The following is a 26,094-nucleotide window of genomic DNA, read 5'->3' on the forward strand; positions in this document are numbered from 1 at the left end:
ACTTTTAGGTATCTCGCCCATTTTGTGTTCATTTTTGTATATAGGTCCAACTTCACTCTTTTGAGATGTGGAAATTTAGTTTTCCCATCACCTTTTATTGAAGAAACTATCCTTTCCTCATTGTATAGACTTGGCACCCTAGCCAAAAATCATGTGACCATACATGCAAGGGCTTATTTCTGTGTGCTTTACTTTTTTCTTTTGGCTTATGTATCTGTCTTTGTCCCAGTACTACACTGTCTTAATTACTTAAAATTGCGGTGGCTTTGTACTAAATTTTGAAATCAGAGAATCTGAGGCCTTCGACTTTGTTGTTCTTTTTCAAGATTGTTTTAGCTCTTTGGTGTCCTTTGGGATTCCATTTGAATTTCAGGACTTTTTTTGCCTTATATCTGCAAAAAATGTCATTGGGATTTTGAAGGACATTGCATTGAATCTATAGATCACTTTAGGTAGTGTAAATATTTTAAGAATATTAAGTCTTCCAATCCATGAGCACAAGATATCTTCCCATTCATTTGTAACTTCTTTGATTTCTTTTAGAAGTGTTTTGTAGTTTTCAGTGTACAAATCTTTAACCTAGTTGGCTAAACTTATTCCTAAGTATATTTTTTATGCTATAATAAATGGGATTTTCTTAGTTTCCATTTTAGATTGATCATTATTAGTGTATAGGAATGCAACTGACTTTTCATTTTGTATCCTGTAAGTTTGCTGAACATATTTACTTATTCTAACAATTTTTCTTGGAAATACTTACAGCTCTCCACATGTAAGATCAAGTCATCTGCCAACAATTTTTTTTTCTCCTTTCAAATTTGTATTCCTTTTCTTCATTTTTCTTGTGTAATTCCTCTTGGGAGGGAGGAGTGGGCATCCTTGACCTATTCTTGATCTTAAGAGGAAAAGTTTCAGTCTTTCCCCACTGCACATGATGTTAGCAGTGAGTCTTTAATATATGGCTTAATTTATTATGTTGAGGTAATTTCATCCTATTCCCATTTGTTGTATTTTGTTTTTTAATCTTTTGATGTTTATGTTTATTTTTTAAATGTCTATTTGTAAAGTGGGGGAGGGGCAGAGAGAGGAGGAGACACAGAATCTGAAGCAGACTCCAGGATCTGAGCTGTCAGCACAGTCTGATGCAGGGCTCGAACTCACGGACTGTGAGATCATGACTTGAGCAAAGTCAGACGCTTAACTGACTTAGCCACCCAGGCGCCCCCCTGTTGTGTTTTGTTTTTAAATCATGGAAGTGTATTGAACTTTCTCAAATTTCCTGTCTGCATTGAGATGATCATGTTTTCTCTCCTTCATTTGTTAGTATGGTGTATTACATTGATTTTTCATATGTTGAACCATCCTTGCTTTCCATGTATTAATTTCACTCAGTTGTAGTGTATGGTCCTTTTAATGTTCTGTTGAATTTGGTTTGAGAATATTTTCTTTAGAGTTTTTGCATCAATATTCTTCAAGAATTTGGTTTGTGATTTTATGTCTTTGGTTTTGGTTCTAGGGTAATGCTGGCCTCATACAATGAGTTTGGGAATAGTTCCTCCTCTTTGATTCTTTGGAAGAGTTTGAGGATTGGTGTTCTTTAAATGTCTGGTAGAATTTAACAGGCATATAGTTTTGGGCTGTTCTTTGTTGGGAGATTTTGGAATACTGCTTTAATTTCTTCACTAGTTATTGGTCTGTTAAGATTTTTTTTTTATTTCTTCATGATTCACTCTTGATAGGTTGTACAATTCTAGGAGTTTATCCATATTTTCTTGGTTATCCACTTTGCTGGCCTATAATTATTCCTAATAGTCTCTTTTAATCCTTTTAATTTGGGGGACTTCAGTTGTAATGTCTCATATTTCATTTATAATTTTAGCCATGAATCTTCTCCCTTTCTTATTCTAACTGATGGCTTGTCCATTGTGTTGCTGTTTTCAGTAAACCAACTCTTTTGCTGATTTTTCCCCATTTTTTATTCTCTATTTCATTATTTCTGCTCTAATCCTCATTATTTCCTTCCCTCTGCTAACTTTGAGTTTATTCTTCCTTTTCTAGTTCCTTGAGATATTATGTTAGTTTGTTGATTTAAGAACTTCCTTCTTTAAATATAAGTGTTTACTGCTATAAACTTTCCTTAGTACAGCTTTTGCTGTATCCCATAAGTTTTGGTATGCTGTGTCTTCATTTCCATTTGTCTCTAGATATTTTCTAAATTTTCTTTGTGATTTATTCTTGGACTCATTAGTTATTTAAGAGCACATTGCTGAGTTTCTACCTATTTGTGGATTTTCCTGTTTTCTTTCTCTTGATTTCTAGTTTCATTCCCTTGTGTTGGAGAAGATACTCTATTGATTTCAATCTTCTGAAATTTGTTAACATTTATTTTGTGGCCCAACATGTTGTCTACCTTGGAGAATGTTCCAGTTGCTCTTGAGGAGAACGTATATTCCACTGTTCCTGGTTGGAGTGTTCTGTACTACAACTGTTTGGTATAATTGGCCTATAGTGTTGTTCACATACTCTGTTTCCTTATTGAACTTGTGTGATGGTTCTGTCCATATCTGAAAGTCAGGTTATTGAAGTTTCTTACTACTATTGTCATGCTTTTTCTTTCTTCCTTTAGTCAGTGTTTGCTTCATATATTTGGTACTCTAATGTTAGGTTGCATATATGTTTGTAACTGCTATGTTTTCCAAGTGAATTGACCCTCTATTATTATATAATGTCTTTGGCTCTTATGACAGTTTTTATCTTAAATTCTGTTTTCCTAGATTTAAGTGTGGCCACTTCTCTCTTGAGGCTCTCATTGGCATAGAATATCTTTTTCGACCTTTTCACTTCTACCATGTGTCCTTAGATATAAAATTATTCTCTTGTAGACAGCAAATAGTTGGATCTTTTATTTATTTATTTATTTGAGTGTGTGCAAGCAGGGGAGAGGGAGAGAGAGAGAGAGAGAGAGAGAGAGAGAGAGAGAGAGAGAGAAAGAGAGAGAAAATCTTAAATACGCTTCACGCACAGCATGGAGCCTGACATGGAGCTTGATCCCGTGACCCTGGTATCATGACCTGAGCCCAAATAAAGAATTGGATGCTCAACCGACTAAAACACCCAGGCACCCCTTGGATTTTTAAAAAATCCATTCAGTTGATCTATGTCTTTAATTGGTGTTATTTAAGCCATTTACATTTAAAGTATTTACTGATGGGGAAGGACTTACTATTGTCATTTTATTCATTTCCAGTCTGTCTTGTAGCTTTTTTGGTCTCTTTCCCTCTTGCTGTCTTCATTTATATTTTGTTGGCTTTTTATGTGTATAATGACATGTTCTGATTTCTTTCTCATTTCCCTTTGTGTATATTCTATCAATAATATTTGTGATTATCATTGCAATTACACAAAACATCTTAAAAGTTATACAGTCTGTTGTAAACTGGTGACTTCAGTTATGTATAAAAACTACTCCAAATCTGCCTTCTCCCATTTTGTTAATTATACAGATTATTTTTATATTACATATATCCATTAACATTGATTTATAATTACTTTTTATGCTTTTAAAAAACGTATTCTCGGGGCGCCTGGGTGGCGCAGTTGGTTAAGCGTCCGACTTCAGCCAGGTCACAATCTCGCGGTCTGGGAGTTCGAGCCCCGCGTCAGGCTCTGGGCTGATGGCTCAGAGCCTGGAGCCTGTTTCCGATTCTGTGTCTCCCTCTCTCTCTGCCCCTCCCCCGTTCAAGCTCTGTCTCTCTCTGTCTCAAAAATAAATAAACGTTGAAAAAAAGAAATTAAAAAAAAAAAAAACGTATTCTCTACATTTTTGTGATTTGCTCACTGCAATTGCACTACTATAGTATTCTATATTTATCTGTCATTACTTATACCAGGGAATTTTATAGTTTCATTTGGTTTTGTGTTGCTTTGTGTTGTCCTCTCATTTCATTTTATAGGACTTTTTCCAGAATGTCTTATAGGGAAGGTCTAGTGGTGATGAGTTTCCTGTTTTGTTTTTCTTTCTTTTTTTTTTTTTTTTTAATCAGGCAAAGTCTTAGTTTCTCCATTGTTTTTGGAAGAAGTTCTTTTTTGCTAGCTATAGTATTCTTTGTTGGCATTTATTTTCATTCAGTACTTCAAATATATTATCTCACTCCCTTCTAGCCTGCAAGGTTTCTTCTGGGAAATCTGATAATTTAAAAGGAGTTCCTTTGTGACAAGTCACATTTTTCTTGCTACCTTCAAAATTCTTTATCTGTGATTTTTGATAGTTTGATTATGATGTGTTTTGGAGTACATCATCTCTCTGGACTTCTCCCTGTTGGAACTATTTGAGATTATTGAATTTGTAAGTTTTTTCTCTCCCCAAATTTGGGATATTTTGGCCAGTTCTTCAGGTAGGTTCTCTGCCACATTCTTTTCTTCCTTCTAGGATACCAGTAATGGATAGGTTTCTGTTTGATGATGTCCCAGATGTTCCTTAGGCTGTCTTCATTTTTCTTCCTTGTTTTTTTTTATTTTTTGTTCTCTACCTTGGAAATTTCAAAAGGCCCATCTTCAAGTTCACAGATTCTTCTGCTTGGTCAAGTCTCCTGCTGAAACCCTCTATGAAATTTTCAATTCAGTTTTTGTATTCTTCAGTTCCAGAATTTGTTTGGTTTTTCATAGTTTTGCTTTGTGGATATTATTTTTCTCATGTATCAATTTCCTTATTTTGTTGTCTTTCTTTTTAATTCATTTAAGGTCCTTTTAACAATACTTTTTAAATTTGTCAATAAATTTCATATATAAAAAAAATACTTTTTAATTCTTTGGCAATTTTTAGATTTCTTTCTTTAAGTTTGGTTTCTGGAGATATACTTTGTTCTTTTAAATGTGTTATGTTTCCTTGCTTCTTTGTGTATCTTATTTGTTATTGGGATTTGGGCATTTGAATAATCAACCAACTCTCCCAGATTTTGCAGTCTGGTTTCTAACAGAGAGGACTTTCTCCCTGACTAGAGATATGGAGACCTCTCAAGCCCTTTCTGGGTATGCACCCTCTCTGGGCTTGTGCATGTTATCTCCTGTTTGGAGAGGTTTGCCGGTTTCTACTCAGGCTCTCCCCCTGTTTTACATCTACAATATTGCAGCTTCTTGTGGTATAGTAAATTGTGATACTGAAGCTCTACCTAGTGTGTGCCTGTAGTACTGCAGACTCTAGGGCCTATTGGATTTTTTTCCCCAGAGATCCCCAACCTGGGGACTGTTAGTACGTGGACCCATCAAGACAAACTCCCCTTGGGCAGTCCCTCTAAAATTCTGACTTTGGACATACATTCTACCTTCCCAGGTAGAAAACAGGAATTGGGGGTTTCCTCCCAAACATGATGTGTCAAGAAAGAGGGGCTTTGGTATGACAGAGTGGATAGTGTCATGCATTTTCTACTGGGCTTTTTTTTTTTTTTTTTAAATTTTTTCAACGTTTATTTATTTTTGGGACAGAGAGAGGCAGAGCATGAACGGGGGAGGTGCAGAGAGAGAGGGAGACACAGAATCGGAAACAGGCTCCAGGCTCTGAGCCATCAGCCCAGAGCCCGACGCGGGGCTCGAACTCACGGACCGCGAGATCGTGACCTGGCTGAAGTCGGATGCTTAACCGACTGCGCCACCCAGGCGCCCCTCTACTGGGCTTTTTGATGCCGTTGGCTTCACCCATGCTTGGGGTACAGAAACCTTTTGTTTTTTAGATTCTTTACAGGAACATTTGGTCTGTTATTAAGTCTGTGTCTCCATGGCCAAAGGCAGATCTAGGGCTTTCTTTTCTGTCATCTTGCTGACATCATTCTTTTCCTTTGCTTTTGAAGGGTAATTTTGTAGGGTACAGAGTTCTAGGTTGGTGGGTTTTTTTTTTCTTCAAGACTTTAAACATTCACTTCACTCTTTTTGTTCACATGGTTTCCAAGGAGAATCAGATGTAATTCTTATCTTTGTGCCCATATAGGTAAAGTGTTTTTCCCCCTCTGGCTTCTTTCAAAATCTTTTTTTGTATCTTTGATTTTTCTGCAATTTGCATATGATATGCCTGTCTAGGTGTAGTGTATTTTCAGAATTTATTCTGCTCCATGTTCTCTGATATTCCTGCCCCCCCCCCTTTTTTTCCTTTTTGGATCTTATGTTAACATAAGGGAGAATTTTCAGTCATTGCTTCAAATACTGTTTCTGTGCTTTTCTCACTTCTGATATTCTCATTGTGTATATGGTACACTTTTCTTTTAGTTATCCTACAGTTCTTGGGTATTTTGTTCTGTTTTTTTTTTTCCTTTGCTTTTCAATTTTGGAGGTTTCTATTGATGCATCGTTCAGAGTCTATCTTCAACTTTGTCCAGTCTGTTGATGAGCCCATCAGAGTTATTCTTCTGTTAGTGTTTTTTGATCACTAGCATTTTAAAAAAATTCTTAGACTTCTCATTTTTCTGCTTACATTATCCATCTGTTCTTTCTTGTTGCCTGCTTTATTTATTAGAGCCCTTAGCATGTTAGTTGTCTTAAATTCATGGTCTGATAGTTCCAATATCCTTGTCATATCTGAGTTTGGTTCTGTCTCTTCAAACTGGTTTTTTGCAATTTAGCGTCCCTTGTAATTTTTTGTTGAAAGCTGAACATGATGTTCTGAGTTAAAGGAACTACAGAAATAGGTCATTGGTGGTGTAGTCATAAGGTGTGGGGGGATGAGAAGTGTTCTTTAGTCCTTTGATTGTCTCAGTCTTTTAGAAAGCTTGTGGCTTTGGGCTATGAACTTCACAAATGCTTCTCAGTTTTTTCCCAGCCTTTGGTGGGACCTGATGGCTATAGAGGTTGGAATTGGGTATTTGCCTTCTAACATGTTAGACTCTGATGAAAACCACAGTAGTTTATGGTATGGTTAAATAGTTTTTCTTGGGTGTAGATTTGTTAAGAACAGCATGCTCTGGGGCGCCTGGGTGGCGCAGTCGGTTAAGCGTCCGACTTCAGCCAGGTCACGATCTCGCACTCCATGAGTTCGAGCCCCGCATCGGGCTCTGGGCTGATGGCTCAGAGCCTGGAGGCTGTTTCCAATTCTGTCTCTCCCTCTCTCTCTGCCCCTCCCCTGCTCATGCTCTGTCTCTCTCTGTCCTGAAAATAAATAAACGTTGAAAAAAAAAAAAAAAAAAAAAAAGAACAGCATGCTCTGGCATATTTCAGAATGGCTACTTTTCCCCCTTCCCTGTCAGAAGTCCAAGGGGATTATTCTCCAGTATTTGCTCTGAGAACCTGGTAGAGCTCCACAAAGTAAAACAAAAATGTTCCAGTTCCCCTGGATTCTTAACTCTTCAGCTTGTACAGACTGAGCCTCTGGCAACTCATTAATTACAGTTTAGGTTTCCCTACCCCAGTAGTAGTTCCCATGGAAGCCTCTGCTCAGGAAGTTTCTGCTCTGATTAGTTGTGATCTCTGTATCTGTCTATAACTCCAATTTTGGGTGCAGTAGTTTGCCCTATGAGTTCACTTCTCTGATCTAAGGAATGATTTTTCAGTTTGCTCAGCTTTTTGTTAGAACAATGATGACTTCTATGCTCCTTCTATGCTGGACCATAAACCCCGCCCCCCCCCCCCCCCCCCCAGAGTTTCCAACTCTCAAACTTGTCCATACTGAGCCTCCAGCAATTAATCAATTACAATTTATGTTCTTCTGTCCTGATATGGGTTCCCACAGAGTGGAAAATTCACACCTTGGTTATATGTGTCTCTCTGGATCATTGATTTACCTAGAAGTGAAACTGCCAAGTCACAAAATATGTATGTCATCAAATTTAATGAGTGTGCCACACTCCAAGGGGTTTATACCAGTTTACCATCCTACAAGAGTTCTATGAGAATTGCTGTTATTTTACACATTTCCAGGTCAGTCTGGTATCCTTATAAAGTTTTAGGTCTGATCACATCTACCAATCTTCATTTTGTGCTCTAGTACCAAGAAAGCTATTTGTTATTTCTAATATTTATTTTGAGAGAGAGAGATCACATGAGCAGGGGGAGGGGTAGAGAAAGAGGAGAGAGAATCCCAACTAGGCTCCACGCTCACATGGGGCTTGATACTACATACTGTGAGATCATGACCTGAGCTGAAATCGAGTCACTCAACTAACTGAGCCACCCCAGTGCCCCTATTTGTTAATATTACTACTGATTTAGATTACTTTTGAAAAATGCTTTTAAAAAATACTCCTCTTCCATAACTTCTATAGTTAATTCTGAATTTAAATATCTATTCATGCATTCAGTAAATATATACTAGGCCCTTGCTGTGCTCTATCTAGGCACACTGTTGTACCTAAACATTAAGGATGCAATGGTAAACATAAATCAACAAGGAACTGTCATATTTCAAGTTTCTTCTAAAATTAATATCTCACACTGGTTTTCCTTACCGAATAGAGAGTTTAGAAAACATTTTGATTTAATTCTTTTTGTAACTTCCCAATACATAAAATTAGACAGGCCTTTCATTTTAAAATTAGCCTACACCTTGAAGATATTTTTTTTGTGTGTTGTATTATTTTCAATTTCTATGAAACATTCATACCTAGCAAGGCTTACTTAGTAGGAACCTAAATATTTGCCCCAAATTATAGTTAAATCACAAGCCATTTAAATTCAGTTACACTAGCCCTAAAAATAGTTACCAGCAGCTGCCAGAGTTCCAAACCTTTGCTAATGTGTCCTCTATTGTATCCACTGACACAATAGAGACAATAGTTTCTAATTTGCACAGCCACATTTGGAGAGTGTAAAACTTTGTTCTTAACATACCTGTGATTATCCTGTTTTAAGCCAAATTAGGAGAAATTTAGAACCAATGAGTAAACGGATTAATTTCCTCTTAGAAGTGGCAGACTAAACACATTTTAATAGTTGTTATTGTCTGTGAAAAAGTCATACTTCTTTCCCATAATTATGAATGAAAAGGTTAAGATAAAAAAAATGGTTTCCATATCAACATAGAATTGGAAACCACATTAATTTTTTTAAAAAGTTTGCCAAAAACCTTAAACTTGATTTTTATTTCTTGGTTCAGATTTCTTGGGGCTACACAGTCGAGAGTGTGAAAAGACTGTCAGGTTCTGCACTTTCAAAGGCTAATGATAATGTTGAAAACTGAGTTTTTTGTTTTGTAAATGTTTATTTTTGAGCATGAGTGGTGGAGGGGCAGAGAGGGAGACAGAGAATCCCAAGCAGGCTCCATACTGTTAGTACAGAACCCAGCACGGGGCTTGAACTCATGAACTGCAAGATCATGACCTGAGCCAAAATCAAGAGCTGGACACTGAACCAACTGAGCCACCCAGGTGCCCCTATGCCTTTCAAGTTTAAGTCAGTAAGTACTTACTGAAGTAAGCCAGTTTGTCAAAAAGAAATCCCACCCACTTTTTCTTGTGGTAAATTATCTTACCAAGAATTCTAAATCCAGGCTGCAACATAAAATTGCACAGGTTGTACACTGCACAGCTCTAGGAGGTTATTGTTCATTCTTTGCCATCAGATTTTTATTATTTTTAACAATTATTTTTTGGCAGAGTAATAAAGTGCCTTAAGGTAGTATTGCTTTTTTCTTAAAAGCATACTGTGCATAAAGGTGCCAACTGAGCCAGTAGAATTTCTGAACATAGAATGATTGATGTAGCACTAGAACCATCTTGAAAACCAACCATCCATGCAATCACCCAAATCCAGAATGCAGACACATTATGGGACAAAGGACCGAGTTTATTTAACAAATAAGATACACAATGGGGGCACGGTATTTTTAGATTAAAAGAGACAGGTTACCAACCAGGTGCAATGTTTGGATGCTGCTTGGATCCTAGTTTGAGTAAATATCTGTAAAAAATTATCTGTTTTGAGGCAACTGAGGAAACTGAATATGCCTTGGGTACTGGGTGATATTAAGAAAATAGTTCATTTTTTTAGATGTGATAATAGCACTGTGGTTGTTTTATTAATGTCCTTATCGTTTAGAGATACATACTAAAGTATGTGTTGCTAAAATGTCATGTCTCAATGTTTGCTTTAAAATACTTAAGGACTGGGTGGCTCAGATGGCTGAGCGTCCAACTCTTGATTTCAGCTCAGGTTATGATCCTAGGGTCATGGGATTGAGCCCTTCATCAGGCTCTGCGCTGAGCGTGGAGCCTGCTTAGGATTCTCTCCTTCTGCCCCTCTATCCCACTCATGCTTTCTCTTTCTCTAAAAAAAAAAAAAAAAACAACAAAAAAGCAAAAACAAAATCTTAAGGAAAAAAGTAGAAGATGGATCTAACAAAAATAGTATATTGAGAATTGCTGAAACTCAGTGATGGTAATATGAAGTCGTCTTATAATTTTGTGCATGTTTGAAAACTTCTCTCATTAAAAAAGAAAAAAGGAACTACATATTCTTACTGGATCTAGTAGAAATCCAGTAGAAATCAGTGAACAGTGTTCATTATATTACCTCTTCTTTCTGCAGGAATTGTTCCATTTTAGGAATTATAGAGGGCCCCCAAATTCCGCTGAAGTCACAAGTTATTTCCTTTCCTATAGCTGGTTCCTAGGTTTTCTTCTACCACAGATAAACTTTGGCAATTTGTATCACAGCCATAATAACTGGAGGGGTGGGAGTAGTTCTTATGAATCCCATAGCGGTGTGCAAGTCAGCAGTTAATTTTTAGGAAGTCAGCAAAATGGTATGGTGGAAATACAAGATTTGGAACCAAAAGACTTGGTTTTATGACTAGATGTGTGACCTCTAGCTAACCACTTAATCTACCTCTGATAATACCTGCACTAAGTACCTCTAAGATATGAGAAGAAAATCATGACTTTTCAAGTACAAATGACAAAATCATGACTTTTCAAGTGCAGATTATTGTAGACCAGAACTAAGCAAGTCTAGGCTCTTGTTAACTATATTCAGGATGTCTTAACTTCTGAAGAAAAAGAAATGTGAAGTTGTCATGTGACAGTGTCTGCTTTAGGTCTTATTAGATGGTTATTCCTCTCAAGTACTCAGAATTGTTTTCTAACCATACAAAGCACATTTGTTTAGTACTCTGTTATGGGAAATGTTTGCATGTATATTGCTTCATTTGGCCTCTTAATCCATGACCTATTTTTATGAATTTTTTTTAAAGATGTTTTTCTCCATCCAATAGTATTATGTCAGCAAACTTTCACAGGCTGGTCATCTTGTGTGACTCATTTTAGTAATTAAACACACGTTTAACTGGTTCCATGTTGGCCACAATCAGGAAGAAACAATGAAACTTTCACAAAGTTAGGTTACAGTTTCTGCCCTCCAGGGGTAAAAAAGGTATGCTGTGGTCCAGAGATTCTCAACCTTTGTCTGCTTTATGCTGCCATAGACTTTACATGTGCAATTCACTGTCATCAGTAACTTCTATGTCTGTTTCTCGGTCCTGGCGTGTCGTGGGTTGAGTAGGCACTTGGTAGCACTGCTTCTGGTCAGTCATCAGTACTTTTAGTCTTGTTCTTCTGTAAAACAGGAGGCTCCTTTGCTGCCATTTATCTTTTGGTTCACTGCTTAACAGCAAACATTTGAGAGTTTTGTGTGCTAGGCACAGATCTGTGGGCTTTATATCAGATTATCTTCTCCTTAGTTCTTGCCTCTTCCTAGTGAGCTGTTTCAGATGACATCCATGCTTTTATGTCCTACCCAGACCTTTCTTCTAAGCTCCAGGCCAGTCCCGTATCTCCAGTTAGCTAACAGACATCTCTGCCTAGATAACCTATACAATCTTCACACTTAATTATGTCCCAAACTGTTTTCTCTTCTGCATTAGTCAGCATATATTTGACCAGCTACTGTGTTTGGTGTTGGGAGATCGGAACTCCCTGTCCATAATGATATATACAGCAAGAAAACCTCCATGGTTTATTCTGAGAATCATTTATATGTAAGAATAAAGTCAAACTTCTACTTTAAGCCTAAGGGTCTTATGGTCTGAGCCAGGCTTTTACCCCTCACCTCATCCCATTCTCTTTGCATCTTACATTCTAGCCACATGGACTACTTCCTGTGCCACCCATACATCCCTGCTTTGTTTACCTCTAAGTCCCTATTCTTCCTTTAACCTCTGCTTTAATATAATTCATGGTGTCGAGCAGGCACTTATTCTATATTTGCCATGTAAATGTCCTTGTATGTCTGTTATTATAATGGACATTTTAAAAAACTTACGGATCAGAAATGTGATTCCCATTTTCAAAGAATTTCTAATGTAGGGCAAATGTAATTTATATATATTTCCATGGAAAGTAAGATTTCCCATCACAATACAACATTTCTTATATTACAATAAAATGTGTGATCCAGTGAGAAAGTCTAGATACTCTACCTTTGCAGAGAGAGTGCGTTCTGACACACTGTGGTCTAAATAAGCTGCACATGTTGTTCAGGCTATAATTAATCTTTAGTAACAGTTACACATTATTTCAGGATAAAATATAATCACAAAACACTAACCATCTCTTTATTATTTAGAATTAACTTACCCATTCTTGGTTTATTAAAAAAAATTTTTTTTAAACGTTTGCTTATTTTTGAGACAGAGACAGAGCATGAACGGGGGAGGGTCGGAGAGAGAGGGAGACACAGAATCCGAAGCGGGCTCCAGGCTCTGAGCTGTCAGCACAGAGCCCGACGCGGGGCTCGAACTCACAGACTGTGAGATCATGACCTGAGCCGAAGTCAGACGATTAACTGACTGAGCCACCCAGGTGCCCCATTCTTTTTTTTTTTTTTTTTTTAATTTTTTTTTTTTCAACGTTTATTTTATTTTTGGGACAGAGAGAGACAGAGCATGAACGGGGGAGGGGCAGAGAGAGAGGGAGACACAGAATCGGAAACAGGCTCCAGGCCCTGAGCCATCAGCCCAGAGCCCGACGCGGGGCTCGAACTCACGGACCGCGAGATCGTGACCTGGCTGAAGTCGGACGCTTAACCGACTGCGCCACCCAGGTGCCCCAAGGTGCCCCATTCTTGATTTAAAAAAGAAATTGCGGGGCGCCTGGGTGGCTCAGTCGGTTAAACGTCCGACTTCGGCTCAGGTCATGATCTCACGGTCCGTGAGTTCGAGCCCCGCGTCGGGCTCTGTGCTGACAGCTCAGAGCCTGGAGCCCGCTTCGGATTCTCTGTCTCCCTCTCTCTCTGACCCTCCCCTGTTCATGCTCTGTCTCTCTCTGTCTCAAAAAATAAACGTTAAAAAAATAAAAAAGAAATTGCCAGCCTGTTAATTTGCTTCCATTCCCTCTCCTGCTCCTGTTGTATCCTAATAATGCCAAATAAAACACTTAAAAGTTAAACAAACAGCCATCATTTAAAATTACATACATCATCTTTGATTTAACCCCTCTCTTTTATTACGTACACCTAGTCCCCAGATTCAATGAGTTGTTCTTTCAAAATGATTATTGGATCAGAGCATCTCTATCCATTCTTGTTACCACTGTATCATGCAAGCCCTTCATCAGTTTGTTACTTGAATCTTGGGAGTGACAATCCAGTCAGTCTTACTGTCTTTAGGCTCACTGAGCTCTGTATCCCAGGCCTGGGTCCCTTCAGCACACTGATCAACAGTTGTTAAGATGCTATTTCATACATTAATCATTCCTCTGCTTGAAAGCTTACAATTGATCTCTATGGCCTAAGAAGTCATTTCAGAGTCCTGTTAGTATTCACAGCTTTTCATAATTTGTCTCCACCACACTCATCCAACCTTATTTTCCACTGCTCTTTATCTCTAACCTTGCATAACTGATTCTGCTATGTTTATTTCTTCTTTGCAAACGCTTTTCAACCGTTATTCTCCCATTAGTATCTTCCTCCTTAGTTTTTCTAAATCCAGATTATCTTGAAGGCCTGACCCTAATCCCTCTCTAAGAACCCTTCTCCTGTATCTCCTAGTACAGTGAGCTCTTCCTTCTTGTATACCATCTGATGATCAGCAGCCACAAGATCAGATATTGCCACTGTGCAAAACATTATAATCTTTATAGTACTTTTGTTGTCTTTAGAGCTGGCTGGCATATTCAACATTGGACCTGGATAGTAAAATCTGAGGCCAACTTTACTCCATCAGTCAGGATCTACAGAATTTATGTACATTATATAAAAATATTTAGCCTTTTGTACTTAGATTTATGTGATTAGGTCTTCTAATGAGCAACTGGAGGCAGAAATCACGATTTCCTGGGAATAACTTGGGTAGTTATTCATATATTCCTTCAAGAAATATTTACTGAGTACTTTTACTCTGTGCCAGGCACTCTTCTAGGTGCTAGGGAAGCTGCAATAAATAAAAAAGAAAAAAAATCCAGCCTTTGTGGAGCTTAGTGGGGGCAAATGAACAAATAAAAAATAAAGTCATATAGCAGTAAGTGCAACAAAGAAAAACAAATGAGTGATGGGAGAGGAGATGGGATACTATTTTAGAAAAGACAGGGAAGACTTCTCTGAGGACACTTGGAACAGAGAATAAACAGGGGTGAAGGGAAAGGGAGAACACTGCAGCCAGAGGAAGAGAACTACATAGGTCTTGAGACAACAGTGTGACATATTCAGGGAACAGTAAAGAGCTTGTGGCCAGTATGGTAGTGGGGTGGAGGAAGAGTGATTAGAGAGGAAGTCAGAGATAGACGGGGAGCTAGATCGTGCCAGGACAAGGACTTGTGATTGTATCATGTGATGCTGTAACTTGGGTGGGCTTTGAGCATTAGAATGACCTGCTCAAAGTACTGTGGCAAAGGATCCTTTATGCTGGTGAATGGAGAACAGACTAGGGATTGATAGTGAAGCAGAGAGAGTTCATATGGGATGTACCAGGTGAGAGGCAGATGCTGCCCGTTTAACCAGCCATCATGAAATGAACAAAGGCTTTGTGGTATTTGTTACTTAGCATGTATTTATTGGGAGCCCAGTCTGTAATAAGCACTATATGAACACTGGGGATATAATGGTGAGTAAAAGACAGTCCATCTCTTCACAAAGCTAAGAATCTATAACTAATGCTAGTTAATATTCTGTGTTGAACTGTTTCAGGGGAAAACTGTTCTGAATTTACTCTTAAAAACCAAATCAGAAAAGAAAATATTTCTCTGTTCCTCTAACGGAGTACTTACTTACATAATGGCCACAAAGCAGTAAAATGAGGTTCCAAGTTGGGTAGGAGTTACTGTCATGCCTATGGCTTCTGAGAAATCAGTGCATTCTTGAGTTACCTGAAGGTGAACTATTTTATTATTTCATGTCCAGGAATAGAGATCTCAAGGTCTGCATTGTAGCTTTGAGGTGGACTGAAGGGGATTGAGAGCCTGTAGGTTGGTTTGTATCATAGTACTCTTGATCTTTATCATTGGCCCGTAGCTCTGATTACTAGAACTACACCTTCAGTCCATTAACCTCTAACTGAAGAAGTCATTGTCCTTTATACCAAGTGAGTTAACTGGAATTAAACTGACTTGGGATGGGCATACTGCACCCAATAAAAATCTGGTAATTTTCTATTTTAGATCTTGCGAGCATGTATCACACCTATTATATAAAAGCAAGCAAATCATGTACTCTGCATCATTTAGTTCTCGGAACAACCAACTAAGAAAAGTACTGTCATGACCATTTATAAGGAAAATGAGACTCAGACAGATTACGTATAATACCTGAGGGTGCAAAGCCAGGTAAACATTATATATCAGGGCTGCAATGCAAATTCTTGACTTCTGACACTGTACTTGTAAATACTACCTACCCTATCTTTACTCTCCAGTTACTGCCATTTCAAAATAAAATAAGTTGTCTCCTGACTTTAATCCTTCCCATTCCTCTTTTCTTGTCCTCTCCCCACCCCCAGCTGCACTTAACCTCCTTCCTAATTTACTATGTCAAAGAGAAAGAATTTTTTTTTTTTTTGAGGTGAAACTAATTTCCCAAAGTTTCAGGTCTACCAGCAGTATATGAGAATACTCACTTTATCATATTCTGCAATAACCAGGTAAATTACCTATTTATATTTCTGTTCTTATAACTGTATGCACTTTTTAGAAGGACATTTAATGTATGATTTTTTTAAGTCACTTTTGCTGCACTGAGGGTTGTAATTAAATATTAGACCAATCTAGTTGATAGGCAAAAGTATCTAGAGGTGGGGTGCCTGGGTGGCTCAGTCGGTTAAGCGTCCAACTTCAGCACAGGTCACGATCTCACGGTCTCTGGGTTCGAGCCCTGCATCAGGCTCTGTGCTGACAGCCTGGAGCCTGCTTAAGATTCTGTCTCCCTCTCTTTCTGACCCTCCCCCATTCATGCTCTGTCCCTCTCCATCTCTCAAAAATGAAAAATCGTTAAAAAAAAAAAAAGTATCTAGAAGTAATTCTGCTATATGTAAAAGTAATGTAGGCCCAGTGCATCCTCCACTTTAACTCCAAGGGTGCCTAAAGCTGCTCAAGTTTTTTGTTTAATTTCTTTTATATGAGGGAAAAGAAAAATAACTACTGGATTAGAACACGCAACTACTTAGGGATATACATAATTTGAGTTTGTTGATGTTGGCTCTGGAAGGGTGTTGCAAATCTTGATCTTCTAGGGGCCTGAAAAGGAATAATGAAAAAAGAATAACAATACCTTTAGTACTTAATGTAAGTACTTGAGGTCTGGCACAATATTTATCATTATCAAGTCCCTTTAATTTTGCCTTTTAACTTCAAGATAATGACAAATCTTTTAATATACTTGCTCCTGTATCCAGAAAGATCTTGGGTATAACTCCAGTTTACCTGCATAATGCAATCAAGTTAAAACCAAGTAAGATAGGGAAGACAGGAAAACTTAGGTTTAAAAAGAAAATCACTTGGGGGCACCTGAGTAGCTCAGTCAGTTTTATCTCAAGGTTTGTGAGCTCAAACCCTGCACTGGGGAGCCTGCTTGGGATTCTCCCTCTCCCTCTGTCTCTCCCCCCTCCCTCAAAAGAAACAAACATTTAAAAAAGAAAAAAAAAATCACTCTCAAAATGGAATTTGGCCAATGCTTAAATTTGGATTTTAAACTTGTTATATGGATTTATGGCCTCTAAGGCACTTTTTATTCTTATCCTTAATTAGTGAAGTAATTCATGAACACATTTCCAGAAACAAAGTTGCCAGTGTCCTGCTCTTTCCTTCAGTGGAGTCATTTGTTTTCTTACTGTGCACAATCACATTTCATCATCAGAACACATAAAGAATGTGTTTTCTTCAATTAAACTTTTAGAATATAGCTGCTCTTTTGTAGCATCCTAGAAAGGTTTGTAAAAATATGAAGCCATGGAGACAGAAATAAACTATCTTTGCTCCTTTTCCATATGGGCCAATATGAAGGAAAAAAGTGCTCTGGCTTATGAATTGGAAACATTTTTATTTCTAATTAAGTGACAGGTTAAGAGTATTTCTTAAACGCTTGCTCTTTTTACATTGTGAATCAAAGGGGATTATTTAAATGTGAAATTCTAAGTAGATGTGCTAGAAGACAATACAGGCCTAATGGTTAAGACCATGGATGGACTTTAGTCTGACAGACCTGTGCTGGCATTCTGGATCACCATTTATTGGCTGTGTGACCTTGTGCAAGTTTCTTAACCTCTCCATATACTCCTTCACATGTAAATGTGACTGATAGTACCTGTATTTCATAAGGGGGGGGTGGGGCGGGAGAAGATTTAAATCAATATGGAAATCAGTATGTTAAATGCTTATAACACAGTGCCTGGCACACAGCACTTGGTGGCAATTATTATAAAAACAAAACCTTAAGTAAAAATCATAAATATTAGTGTTATAAAAATTCAGTGATTAAACATTTCCTTTATGATGAAAAAAAAAAGATTGCCAAAATCATGAAGCAGCTTAAAAATATGTAACTTTGTAAATATTACACGTGAAGTTTCTTTCCGAAAGTAGCCCTAAGTTTGAGCTGGTTGTATTTTTGCTTTAAAATGTTTTGGTTACCACGAGACTTGACATTTAAAGGGAAAAAAAAAAAAAAAAAGGACTATTTGTCATGCATGTTCTAGCATATGCTAATGGTTTTGACAAAGTACACATAGATGTTAGAAAGAAAAAAAAAATCCCAATCGTTGCCATTTTCTCACAGTTGTAAATACAACTATGGATGACTGAAAACACATAGAACACTTCTACGGGTACTCACCACTCTAGTGAGTCACAGCACCAAACCATGCAAGTCTTGAGAATTCTTGTAGGCTTAGAATGTAGTAGAAATGCTAACTGTAGGGGAATTTATAATATTTTGGAAATATCTGCCAAACAAAACAAATTTGGCATTTGCCAGTTTTCCATAGGCATATTCTGGAATCCCACCCACAGAAACCACACTTGAGGCCGTGGCACTAGCGCTATCTGTGAGGTTAGTCAGTACTCTCATAGTTGACCATACTTTGGGGATGTGATCACCTTGCTTTCTCATTGACCTTCACTTGGCAGCTCTTTCAGAAGTGTTTGTGCTGATTAACACTTAAGTGATTTAAATATCAAGTTAGCCATTTCTAACACACATAATAGTGTTTTAGTTGTTTTCTTGCTTCTGAAGCAGCCAACTTCTTTGGCTCTTTACTACTCATTATTGCCCTCAAAAATAGCTCTTCAATTGAAATTGTGGTTTCCTGGCCCATTCGGTTAATGTATTTCTCCCAAGTCTATAACCAAAAGACTGGTTACTACACACCATGTTTCAGAGCAGATGAAAAATCCTTATGTTTTCACTTAATCCTTCTACTAAACATTTGAGGCAGTCTCCATGCGAGCTGTCTCCCCTGCAGTCAGTATGTGAAGGAGCCTGATCCCCAAGACATAAACTTTAAGTTACCAGACACTTGTGCCTTATAGCTTCATCACTGAGATTTTCCAAGATAGGTGTAAAAAGCAAAGGATATTATTTCAGGGACTGGAAAAAAGCAATACAGCATTTTAAAGCAGAATGTGTAAAAGTGGAGCAATACTCAGTTTTATAGTTTTTTGTTTCTTTAACCTATCAACTGAGACATGCTTAATTTTTATGACTACATTTAACTGCCTTTACTGTAACCTTAAAAATATTAGTTCCTTTGTCCAGGGCTTAAAAATAATCAGGAAGAATTCTCAAGCAAATCTGGGTTTAAAAATATTTTGTCCTGTTCTTTTGTTCAGAATTCTTGGGAACTGGTACGGAGGAGAAGAGAACAGAAGATAAAATTCAGTTTACTTGCTAGAAAGAGCGTTCATTTTTTTCTTTACTGGTAAAGTAGGGAATAAGTGGCAAGGTATTTTCTCTACCACAACAGTAATTTTTGCTTTGAAGCTCATGAACCCAATGGTACATCTTCCCTGGGCAAGTTATTTAAAATGTTTTTGTTATTATCTCTCATGAAACCTGTATGTGTTTAGCCCTAAATGTTCACTCTTGTATCGTTTACTTAAGGAAACATATTCTAGTTGACTTAAGCCTTGGTCTATTTTGTTATTAAACTGAACAATTAAGTTTTGCATCAATTTGTATGTGCTATAGCTAATCTCAAACTAGCTCATTTTTTAGTCACCTCTAGAAATGGGGATTCCTCTTTCTAGATCTAATGTTATGTCCAAATGTTTCTGTCACAACATGGCTAAATGCAGGTCACCACTTAACTTTTGTGTTAGTTTGTTCACGAATGAAAGGCCAGTGTGGTTGAAGCATGTGTGAAGGGGTGGTAAGGCTGGTGTGAGAGGAGATGGGAGAGATGGGGGTCAGATAATATACAGTTTTATGAAGGTCATGATAAGGAGCTCAGATTTTATTCTAAGTGAGATGGGGAACCATCTAAATGAAACTGACATGATGTGTTAAAAAATAAAATAAAATAAATCACGCTGGCCGCGCCGGAGAAAAACCACAGGCGGCAGAACAGGAGGTAGACTAGAGGCTCTTCTAGTAATCCAAGCTATTGGCCCAGAGTAATTGTGGAAATGGAGAAGGGGACAGATTCAGGACATGTTTTACAGATAAAAATTTACAGGACTTAGTGACAGATTGAATATAGGCTCTAAGGAAAAGAGACATTCAGGGCACGCCAGGCCTGATCAGCAGTTCATGCCACTGCAATGGCTACTTTAAGTCTATGCGATTCCTATTCTGATGGGTCATTGCCTTTGCTGTATTTGATGATCCAAGGTTTTGGAGAGAAACAAAGAAGAACAGATTTACAGGAGGAAAAGCAAAGTTCTGTCTATTTATAGAACATTTCCAGACTGATGGGACTTTAAAAGAGCATTCATGCAATTTTTCTAAAACATTATTCAAGTAATAATAATGCCAGAAACATTCTAGACAGAAAGGTTTCCATACTGTTTCAAATAACAGACATGAATCTCATCCCTCCTGTAACTTAACATCTATCCACTAACGAATTGGCAAAGTTGCTATCATTTGACAAAACCTGGAGAGGCTTTCTATTAGGGTTTCTCAACTTCTGTGCTACTGGCATTTATATGGGATAAGCCTTTCTGTGAGGGGCTGTCCAGAGCATTGTGGGATGTTTAAGCAGCATCCCTGGCCTGCTAGATGCCAGCAGCACCATCTCCCTGTTGTGAAAACCATAAATGTCTACAGATGTCACCAAATGTCCCTGGGGGGAAGAATCCTATCCAGTTAAAAACCAGTGGTTTACACTAAGCAAAATTTTATAGCATGGTGCGGACAGTAACAAAACAAACATTTATTACCACTTGTAAAACCCTTTTATGCTACCAGTACCGAGGACAAATTGGTTATTTTTTAAAAACCTGCTAAAGTTATAAACCATACAAATAAATGCCTCAAATTTAAGTTACAGATAAAGCCACTGAACAGTTATTTGCTGTTGGGCCACGGTCTTGAGTAGGAGTCCACTGACTGGATTTCTAGGTTGTCATGGTACATGATGCATTTCCTACCATTTTTAGTTTCAGACATTTTAAAATGGGGCAAAATTGGATTCTACTTTCATTCTTTTTATCAATACATAAATTTGTCCAGTCTCTTACATTTCTCACCCATACTTCATATAATCTCATTTTGGCTGGCAAGGGGGTGGGGGAGCAACAGCTTTTATTATAAGGGTTCTTAATAATCACCCTAGCTTGTCAAATAAAACCAGTCTTTTATACTCACAGTTCAAGAACTGCTGAATATTTCATTAAATTACATAATTACCCTATGTGATACAACAGATTCAATGACCACTGCTCATACCTCTCTTTAGGCACACAGCTCATCTGCTGTGACAGAAGCACACAGTGCTATTAGAGAGCAGCCTCCTCCCAGTATACCAGGTCATGACTAGTATTCCTATCCAGCCAGTTTTATCAGGGGGCGATTTGTACCAAACACTATGTAAAATATTCTTGTGTTAGTTCTTTTAATCCACAATCCTAAGACACAGGTATGTTAATATTTTTGTTTTGAGAATACTGAAACATGGAGATATATCTTGCACTAGGTTACAGAGCTAATAAATAAAATTTTTACGATGAAAACCCCCAGCATTCTCACGTGTGCTTTACCATTTCATCACAAGTCCAAGGCCAGGGGGGTTAGTTCTCTACAGAGCACTGGGCTCCAGTCTGGTGCACCATCACAAACTATACTGTTGAGTCTTGACCCATCATCTTCTTATAATTCCATCTCCTGGAACAATTCAGAGGACTGATAGGAAAGCTAAGTGACTCTGAAGTATCAAGTCCGTATATTTAAGGCTAACTCCAATACTGCCTGTATTAATTTCCTATTGCTGTGGTAACAAAGTACCATAAACTTAGTGACTTAATCTCCCCCTCCATCTTCCAAAGCCAGTAACATATCATCTCCCTGACCATTCATCCAGTCACATCCTCCTGTGAACTTTTCTGCCTCCCTCTTGCAGACTTTTATGGACCTCTGTAATTACGCTGGGCCCACCTGGCTAATGCAGGATAACCTCCCTATCTTAAGAAAATGAGGCTTAGAGCCTTGGGGCACAGTTCTGGACCAGTCCATTCCTGTTCAGTTATATTAACTGTATCATTTTCTGAAAAATGTGTGGCATTTTATAAGGAAACAAATTGTGAGGTGTTTCACTTCAGAATAAATACTAAATCATTGGTTCCATCTCCGTAACACAGTGAATTAAATAACACAAATCACATCTTAAAAGTCATTTATAAGAGGTATTGGCTATAGGAACTTATTCCTTAGTTTATAATAGCAAGGAGATGGTCAATTAAATGTCAGTACAATTCTACAAAATCAGTAGGTTTGGCACAAATAATTCTTCCAGATACAATGATGGCCTTATAAATAAATTTAGTAATATTAGAACTTAACCTCTGATATTTTTAACCCTGTAGTTTAGCTTCTGTAATAGATGTTTCCAATGATACTTTTCTAGATAGCAGAGTTTCCTTTAGATTTTAGGCCATGTGTTACACAACTTTTGCCCTTGTTGTCTTTATTTTTAAAAATGAAGTATCTGAGGACTCACATATGATAATAAAGTACAAGCAGAATATCCTATTACTTTTTGCTGAAGATCCAACAGGAATTTATTAGATCTTCAGCAAAAAGTAATAGGATATTAGATACACAAAGACAGAATATACACAAAATTGTTACTAAAAATCCAATGTTTAAAACTGTTGTAATGGTGTGAATTTCCGAGAGCAAAACCTGAGACAAGGAGTAAGATGCAGGGGATTTCTTGGAGAAATAACCTCAGGAAGCAAGAGTGAGGGAGTGGGGAAGAGTGAGGGAATGATAAATGAAGTGGGTCTTACTGAGCTAGTTACCTCTGTGGACGGCAGGGTCTCCATCCCCCAGAGTCCCTCTGAGGAGCCATGTGCTTCAGAATCGTCCCTCTGAAGAAGACTGAGGCCTTTATCCACCAGATTACCTCCTCTAATGGTAACTAGAACCGTTTGATGGGCACTAAAATTTAAAGTTTGATATGAGAAATCAGTGATGACTGAATTGCTTATTAAAACCATCCTCCATGTAAATGGATCAAATGTATAATTACAGATATAGTGGAGTCCTTTACTCTTTTAATAGTTTGATCTTTGAGCTTAATAGTTTTAATAGTTTGAGATGCATATAATCGGTCTCACCGAATTCCACAAAGTTTTAACACAGAAGCTTGTATTTGTTATAAAATGCATTTGATACTTGATTCTGTGGTAACCAAGTTCAAAACACTGAACAAAAACCAGTGTTATTAAAGCTTTCTTTTTAGGACTCCTCCTGAATGTACAATTTTAAATGACTAAAGGACGTTAAAGGGATTGATCGAACTATCATTCCCTTTATGGGTCATGTTCATCCAGACTTTCCAGACAATGGCTTTATTTCTGATCTGCCTTCCAAGGTGAAGGCAGATGAATCTATCTTTTGTTCCCTGGGATTTTTAAGTTTGTACCTATCGTATGCACTTAATGGAAAACACCGAATTGAAAACAGTCACAGGGGTCACTGCCACTACCGACTCAACTTCAAAAGCTGCTGTATGTAAGACTGCTAATTTCTTTAAAATCAAGTACACATGAATTCCAAAAAGAGCTATTAATAAACCTTCGTGATTTCTAAAGGTAGTAACTTCAAATAAGAAATTAAAAGGGCAGCAGTATTAATAAACACCATTTAGTGAATACCTATGTGCCTGGCCTTTTGCTCACTCACAAACCTGCAAGGTAGACAGAATCTCTTTACAGATAAAAGAACTGGATATCAAAGACTAACCTGCCAAGCATCACAAAGCTAGTAAATCTTGGAAAGGAGATTTGAAGCTTAGTGTCTCATTCCAAATGTTTTTCCACTAACATATTAAAAAAAAACACTTGAGGATGTTCTGTTTCCATTTTTACTTTAAAAATTACCCAGACTTTAAGAAATCTAAAGAGTAAAATTTTGTTGTCTTTGTGTATTTCAAAATTCGCATTTGAATAGTCCTGTGAAACACTACTACAATGATGATTCTTTTAAAAATAATCTTTTCCAAAGTTAAGGTAAACAAACTTGACATCCATTTTTAATTTCTTATTTTAGGTAAAAGGTTAATTATTTAAATTAAAACTTCAGGTTCCTGAACTTAAAGCAGCTCCCTGATCTGACAGGAAACAAGACAAAGGTATCATTTACAGATCAAAAGGTCAATCAAAAGACATTTAAAATAACTGAGGAAGACCTCACTTTAAGAATTTGAAAGTTCTCTACCTCTTTTCATTAATTTTATTTACTACTGTCTGTCATAGGAGATGAATATGATGTATGTGCCATTTGTTTGGATGAATATGAAGATGGCGACAAGCTCAGAATCCTTCCTTGTTCCCATGGTATGAATAATTACATACTGCTTTGAGTTTACACGTAATTTGTATTTAGGCTCAGTATTAGAGGAGGAGACAAAAGAGTTATTGGTACACTATAGGCCAGGTCTTTTAGTAATTAGTGGTGTCATTAAAGGATGGAGGTAGATTTATAAAAATTCACAAACTTTTCTTCTCTTGTCCATACATGATACTTATAGATCAGAAGAACGTGAATAAACATGGCAAGAAATTAAAAATGTAATGTTCTCAACCACAATATACTATCTAAAAGATGTGTATTTTGCTTTAACAGCTTATCACTGCAAGTGTGTAGACCCCTGGCTAACTAAAACCAAAAAAACCTGTCCAGTCTGCAAGCAAAAAGTTGTTCCTTCTCAAGGCGACTCAGACTCTGACACAGACAGTAGTCAAGAAGAAAATGAAGTGTCAGAACGTACCCCTTTACTTAGACCTTTGGCATCTGTCAGCACCCAGTCATTTGGGGCCTTGTCGGAATCCCGCTCACATCAGAACATGACAGAATCTTCAGACTATGAAGAGGATGACAACGAAGATACCGACAGCAGTGATGCAGAAAACGAAATTAATGCACATAGTGTTGTAGTCCAGCTGCAGCCTAATGGTGAACGAGATTACAACATAGCAAATACTGTTTGACCTTCAGAGGGTGATTGGGTTATTTCCTAATAAATGTTTATTTAGGTATATAATTTTTTTGCTCCCTTCAGAGATTCCTGTAGAAATAACTTATTTTTTAGTATTCTATCAGATTACTGAAGGTTTTTTTGATCTGGTATTTATCTGCAGGAGTATACTTCATTTCACTGATAACTAGTAATAGACTGGTGCCGTAACTCAAGCATCAAATCAACTCTTCTTTTGGAATGAACTATAGCCAAAACATTAAAAAAAAAAAAAAATTCCTCCGTATAGCTTGCGGTTAAGACCTAGATCACAGTATGCAAATGTTTCGTGTTTTACACACAAGGTCAATGCTGTGGCCACCTAGCATGAGCTAATAAGCAACTTCCATTTGCATAAAGTTTACCTAGAGTTGTTGAGTTGGAATATATTTGTTTTTGTATTTTCCCAAATTACCATCACTCATAGGGGTAACAATTTAGTATTTTTCCTTCTATCAGCGCCACAAAGAAACTCAATGCTGTCTTTTTTCTTTCTATTCCCAAGTAGTCTTATCCTGACAAGAATGGTCTGTACTAGTGCAGATTTCATAGGTTTGTTTTTTCCCCCCGCCAAGGTTTTAAATACTATAGTGTTATGTATGAATTTGATTCATCAGCTAAAGTAACATGTCTCTGGACTTGACTTACTGAATTTCAGTATCCTTAAGGGTTTTGTGTTATGATCAAAAAAGAAAATGCTGTATAAAAATACCGAACTTCAGCAACTGTTAATACTCTGTTAATACAGATCATACCTCTTAACAAAGAGCATCTTATGCTAATTAGCCCTGCTAAACTATGTACAGAGGAAATTGTTCAAGTATTGGATTTGAAAATAATTGCTTATGTTTAACAGAACTAATGATGTATTTAAATAATGTATTATGAAAAGCTAAATTATATTATACATCACTGTAACTATGTAGAAAATATAGACTTATGTATAATCAAAATGCTAAGAATTTTTATATGGCCTTGTATGAAGGGAGTTTGAATGTTAATAAACACGTTTTCCACTTTAA

General features: G+C 37.3%; 1 protein-coding gene across 7 annotated transcripts in view; it reads left to right on the forward strand.

The window, feature by feature from the left end:
* RNF13 (ring finger protein 13) overlaps window positions 1–26,094 on the forward strand; it is a 167,367-nt gene extending 141,273 nt beyond the window's left edge. For 6 of the 7 annotated variants that reach the window (XM_030330512.2, XM_030330511.2, XM_030330514.1 and 3 more), the window contains 2 exons: window positions 24,312–24,392; window positions 24,682–26,094. In XM_030330512.2, the coding sequence (XP_030186372.1) occupies window positions 24,312–24,392; window positions 24,682–25,046 (446 nt within the window). In that variant the 3' untranslated portion in view covers window positions 25,047–26,094. The remainder of the gene's footprint in view (window positions 1–24,311; window positions 24,393–24,681) is intronic. The other variant, XM_030330516.1, reaches the window with a different exon arrangement.

Source organism: Lynx canadensis, chromosome C2, assembly GCF_007474595.2.
Source record: "Lynx canadensis isolate LIC74 chromosome C2, mLynCan4.pri.v2, whole genome shotgun sequence".
Taxonomy (NCBI): Eukaryota; Metazoa; Chordata; class Mammalia; order Carnivora; family Felidae; genus Lynx; species Lynx canadensis.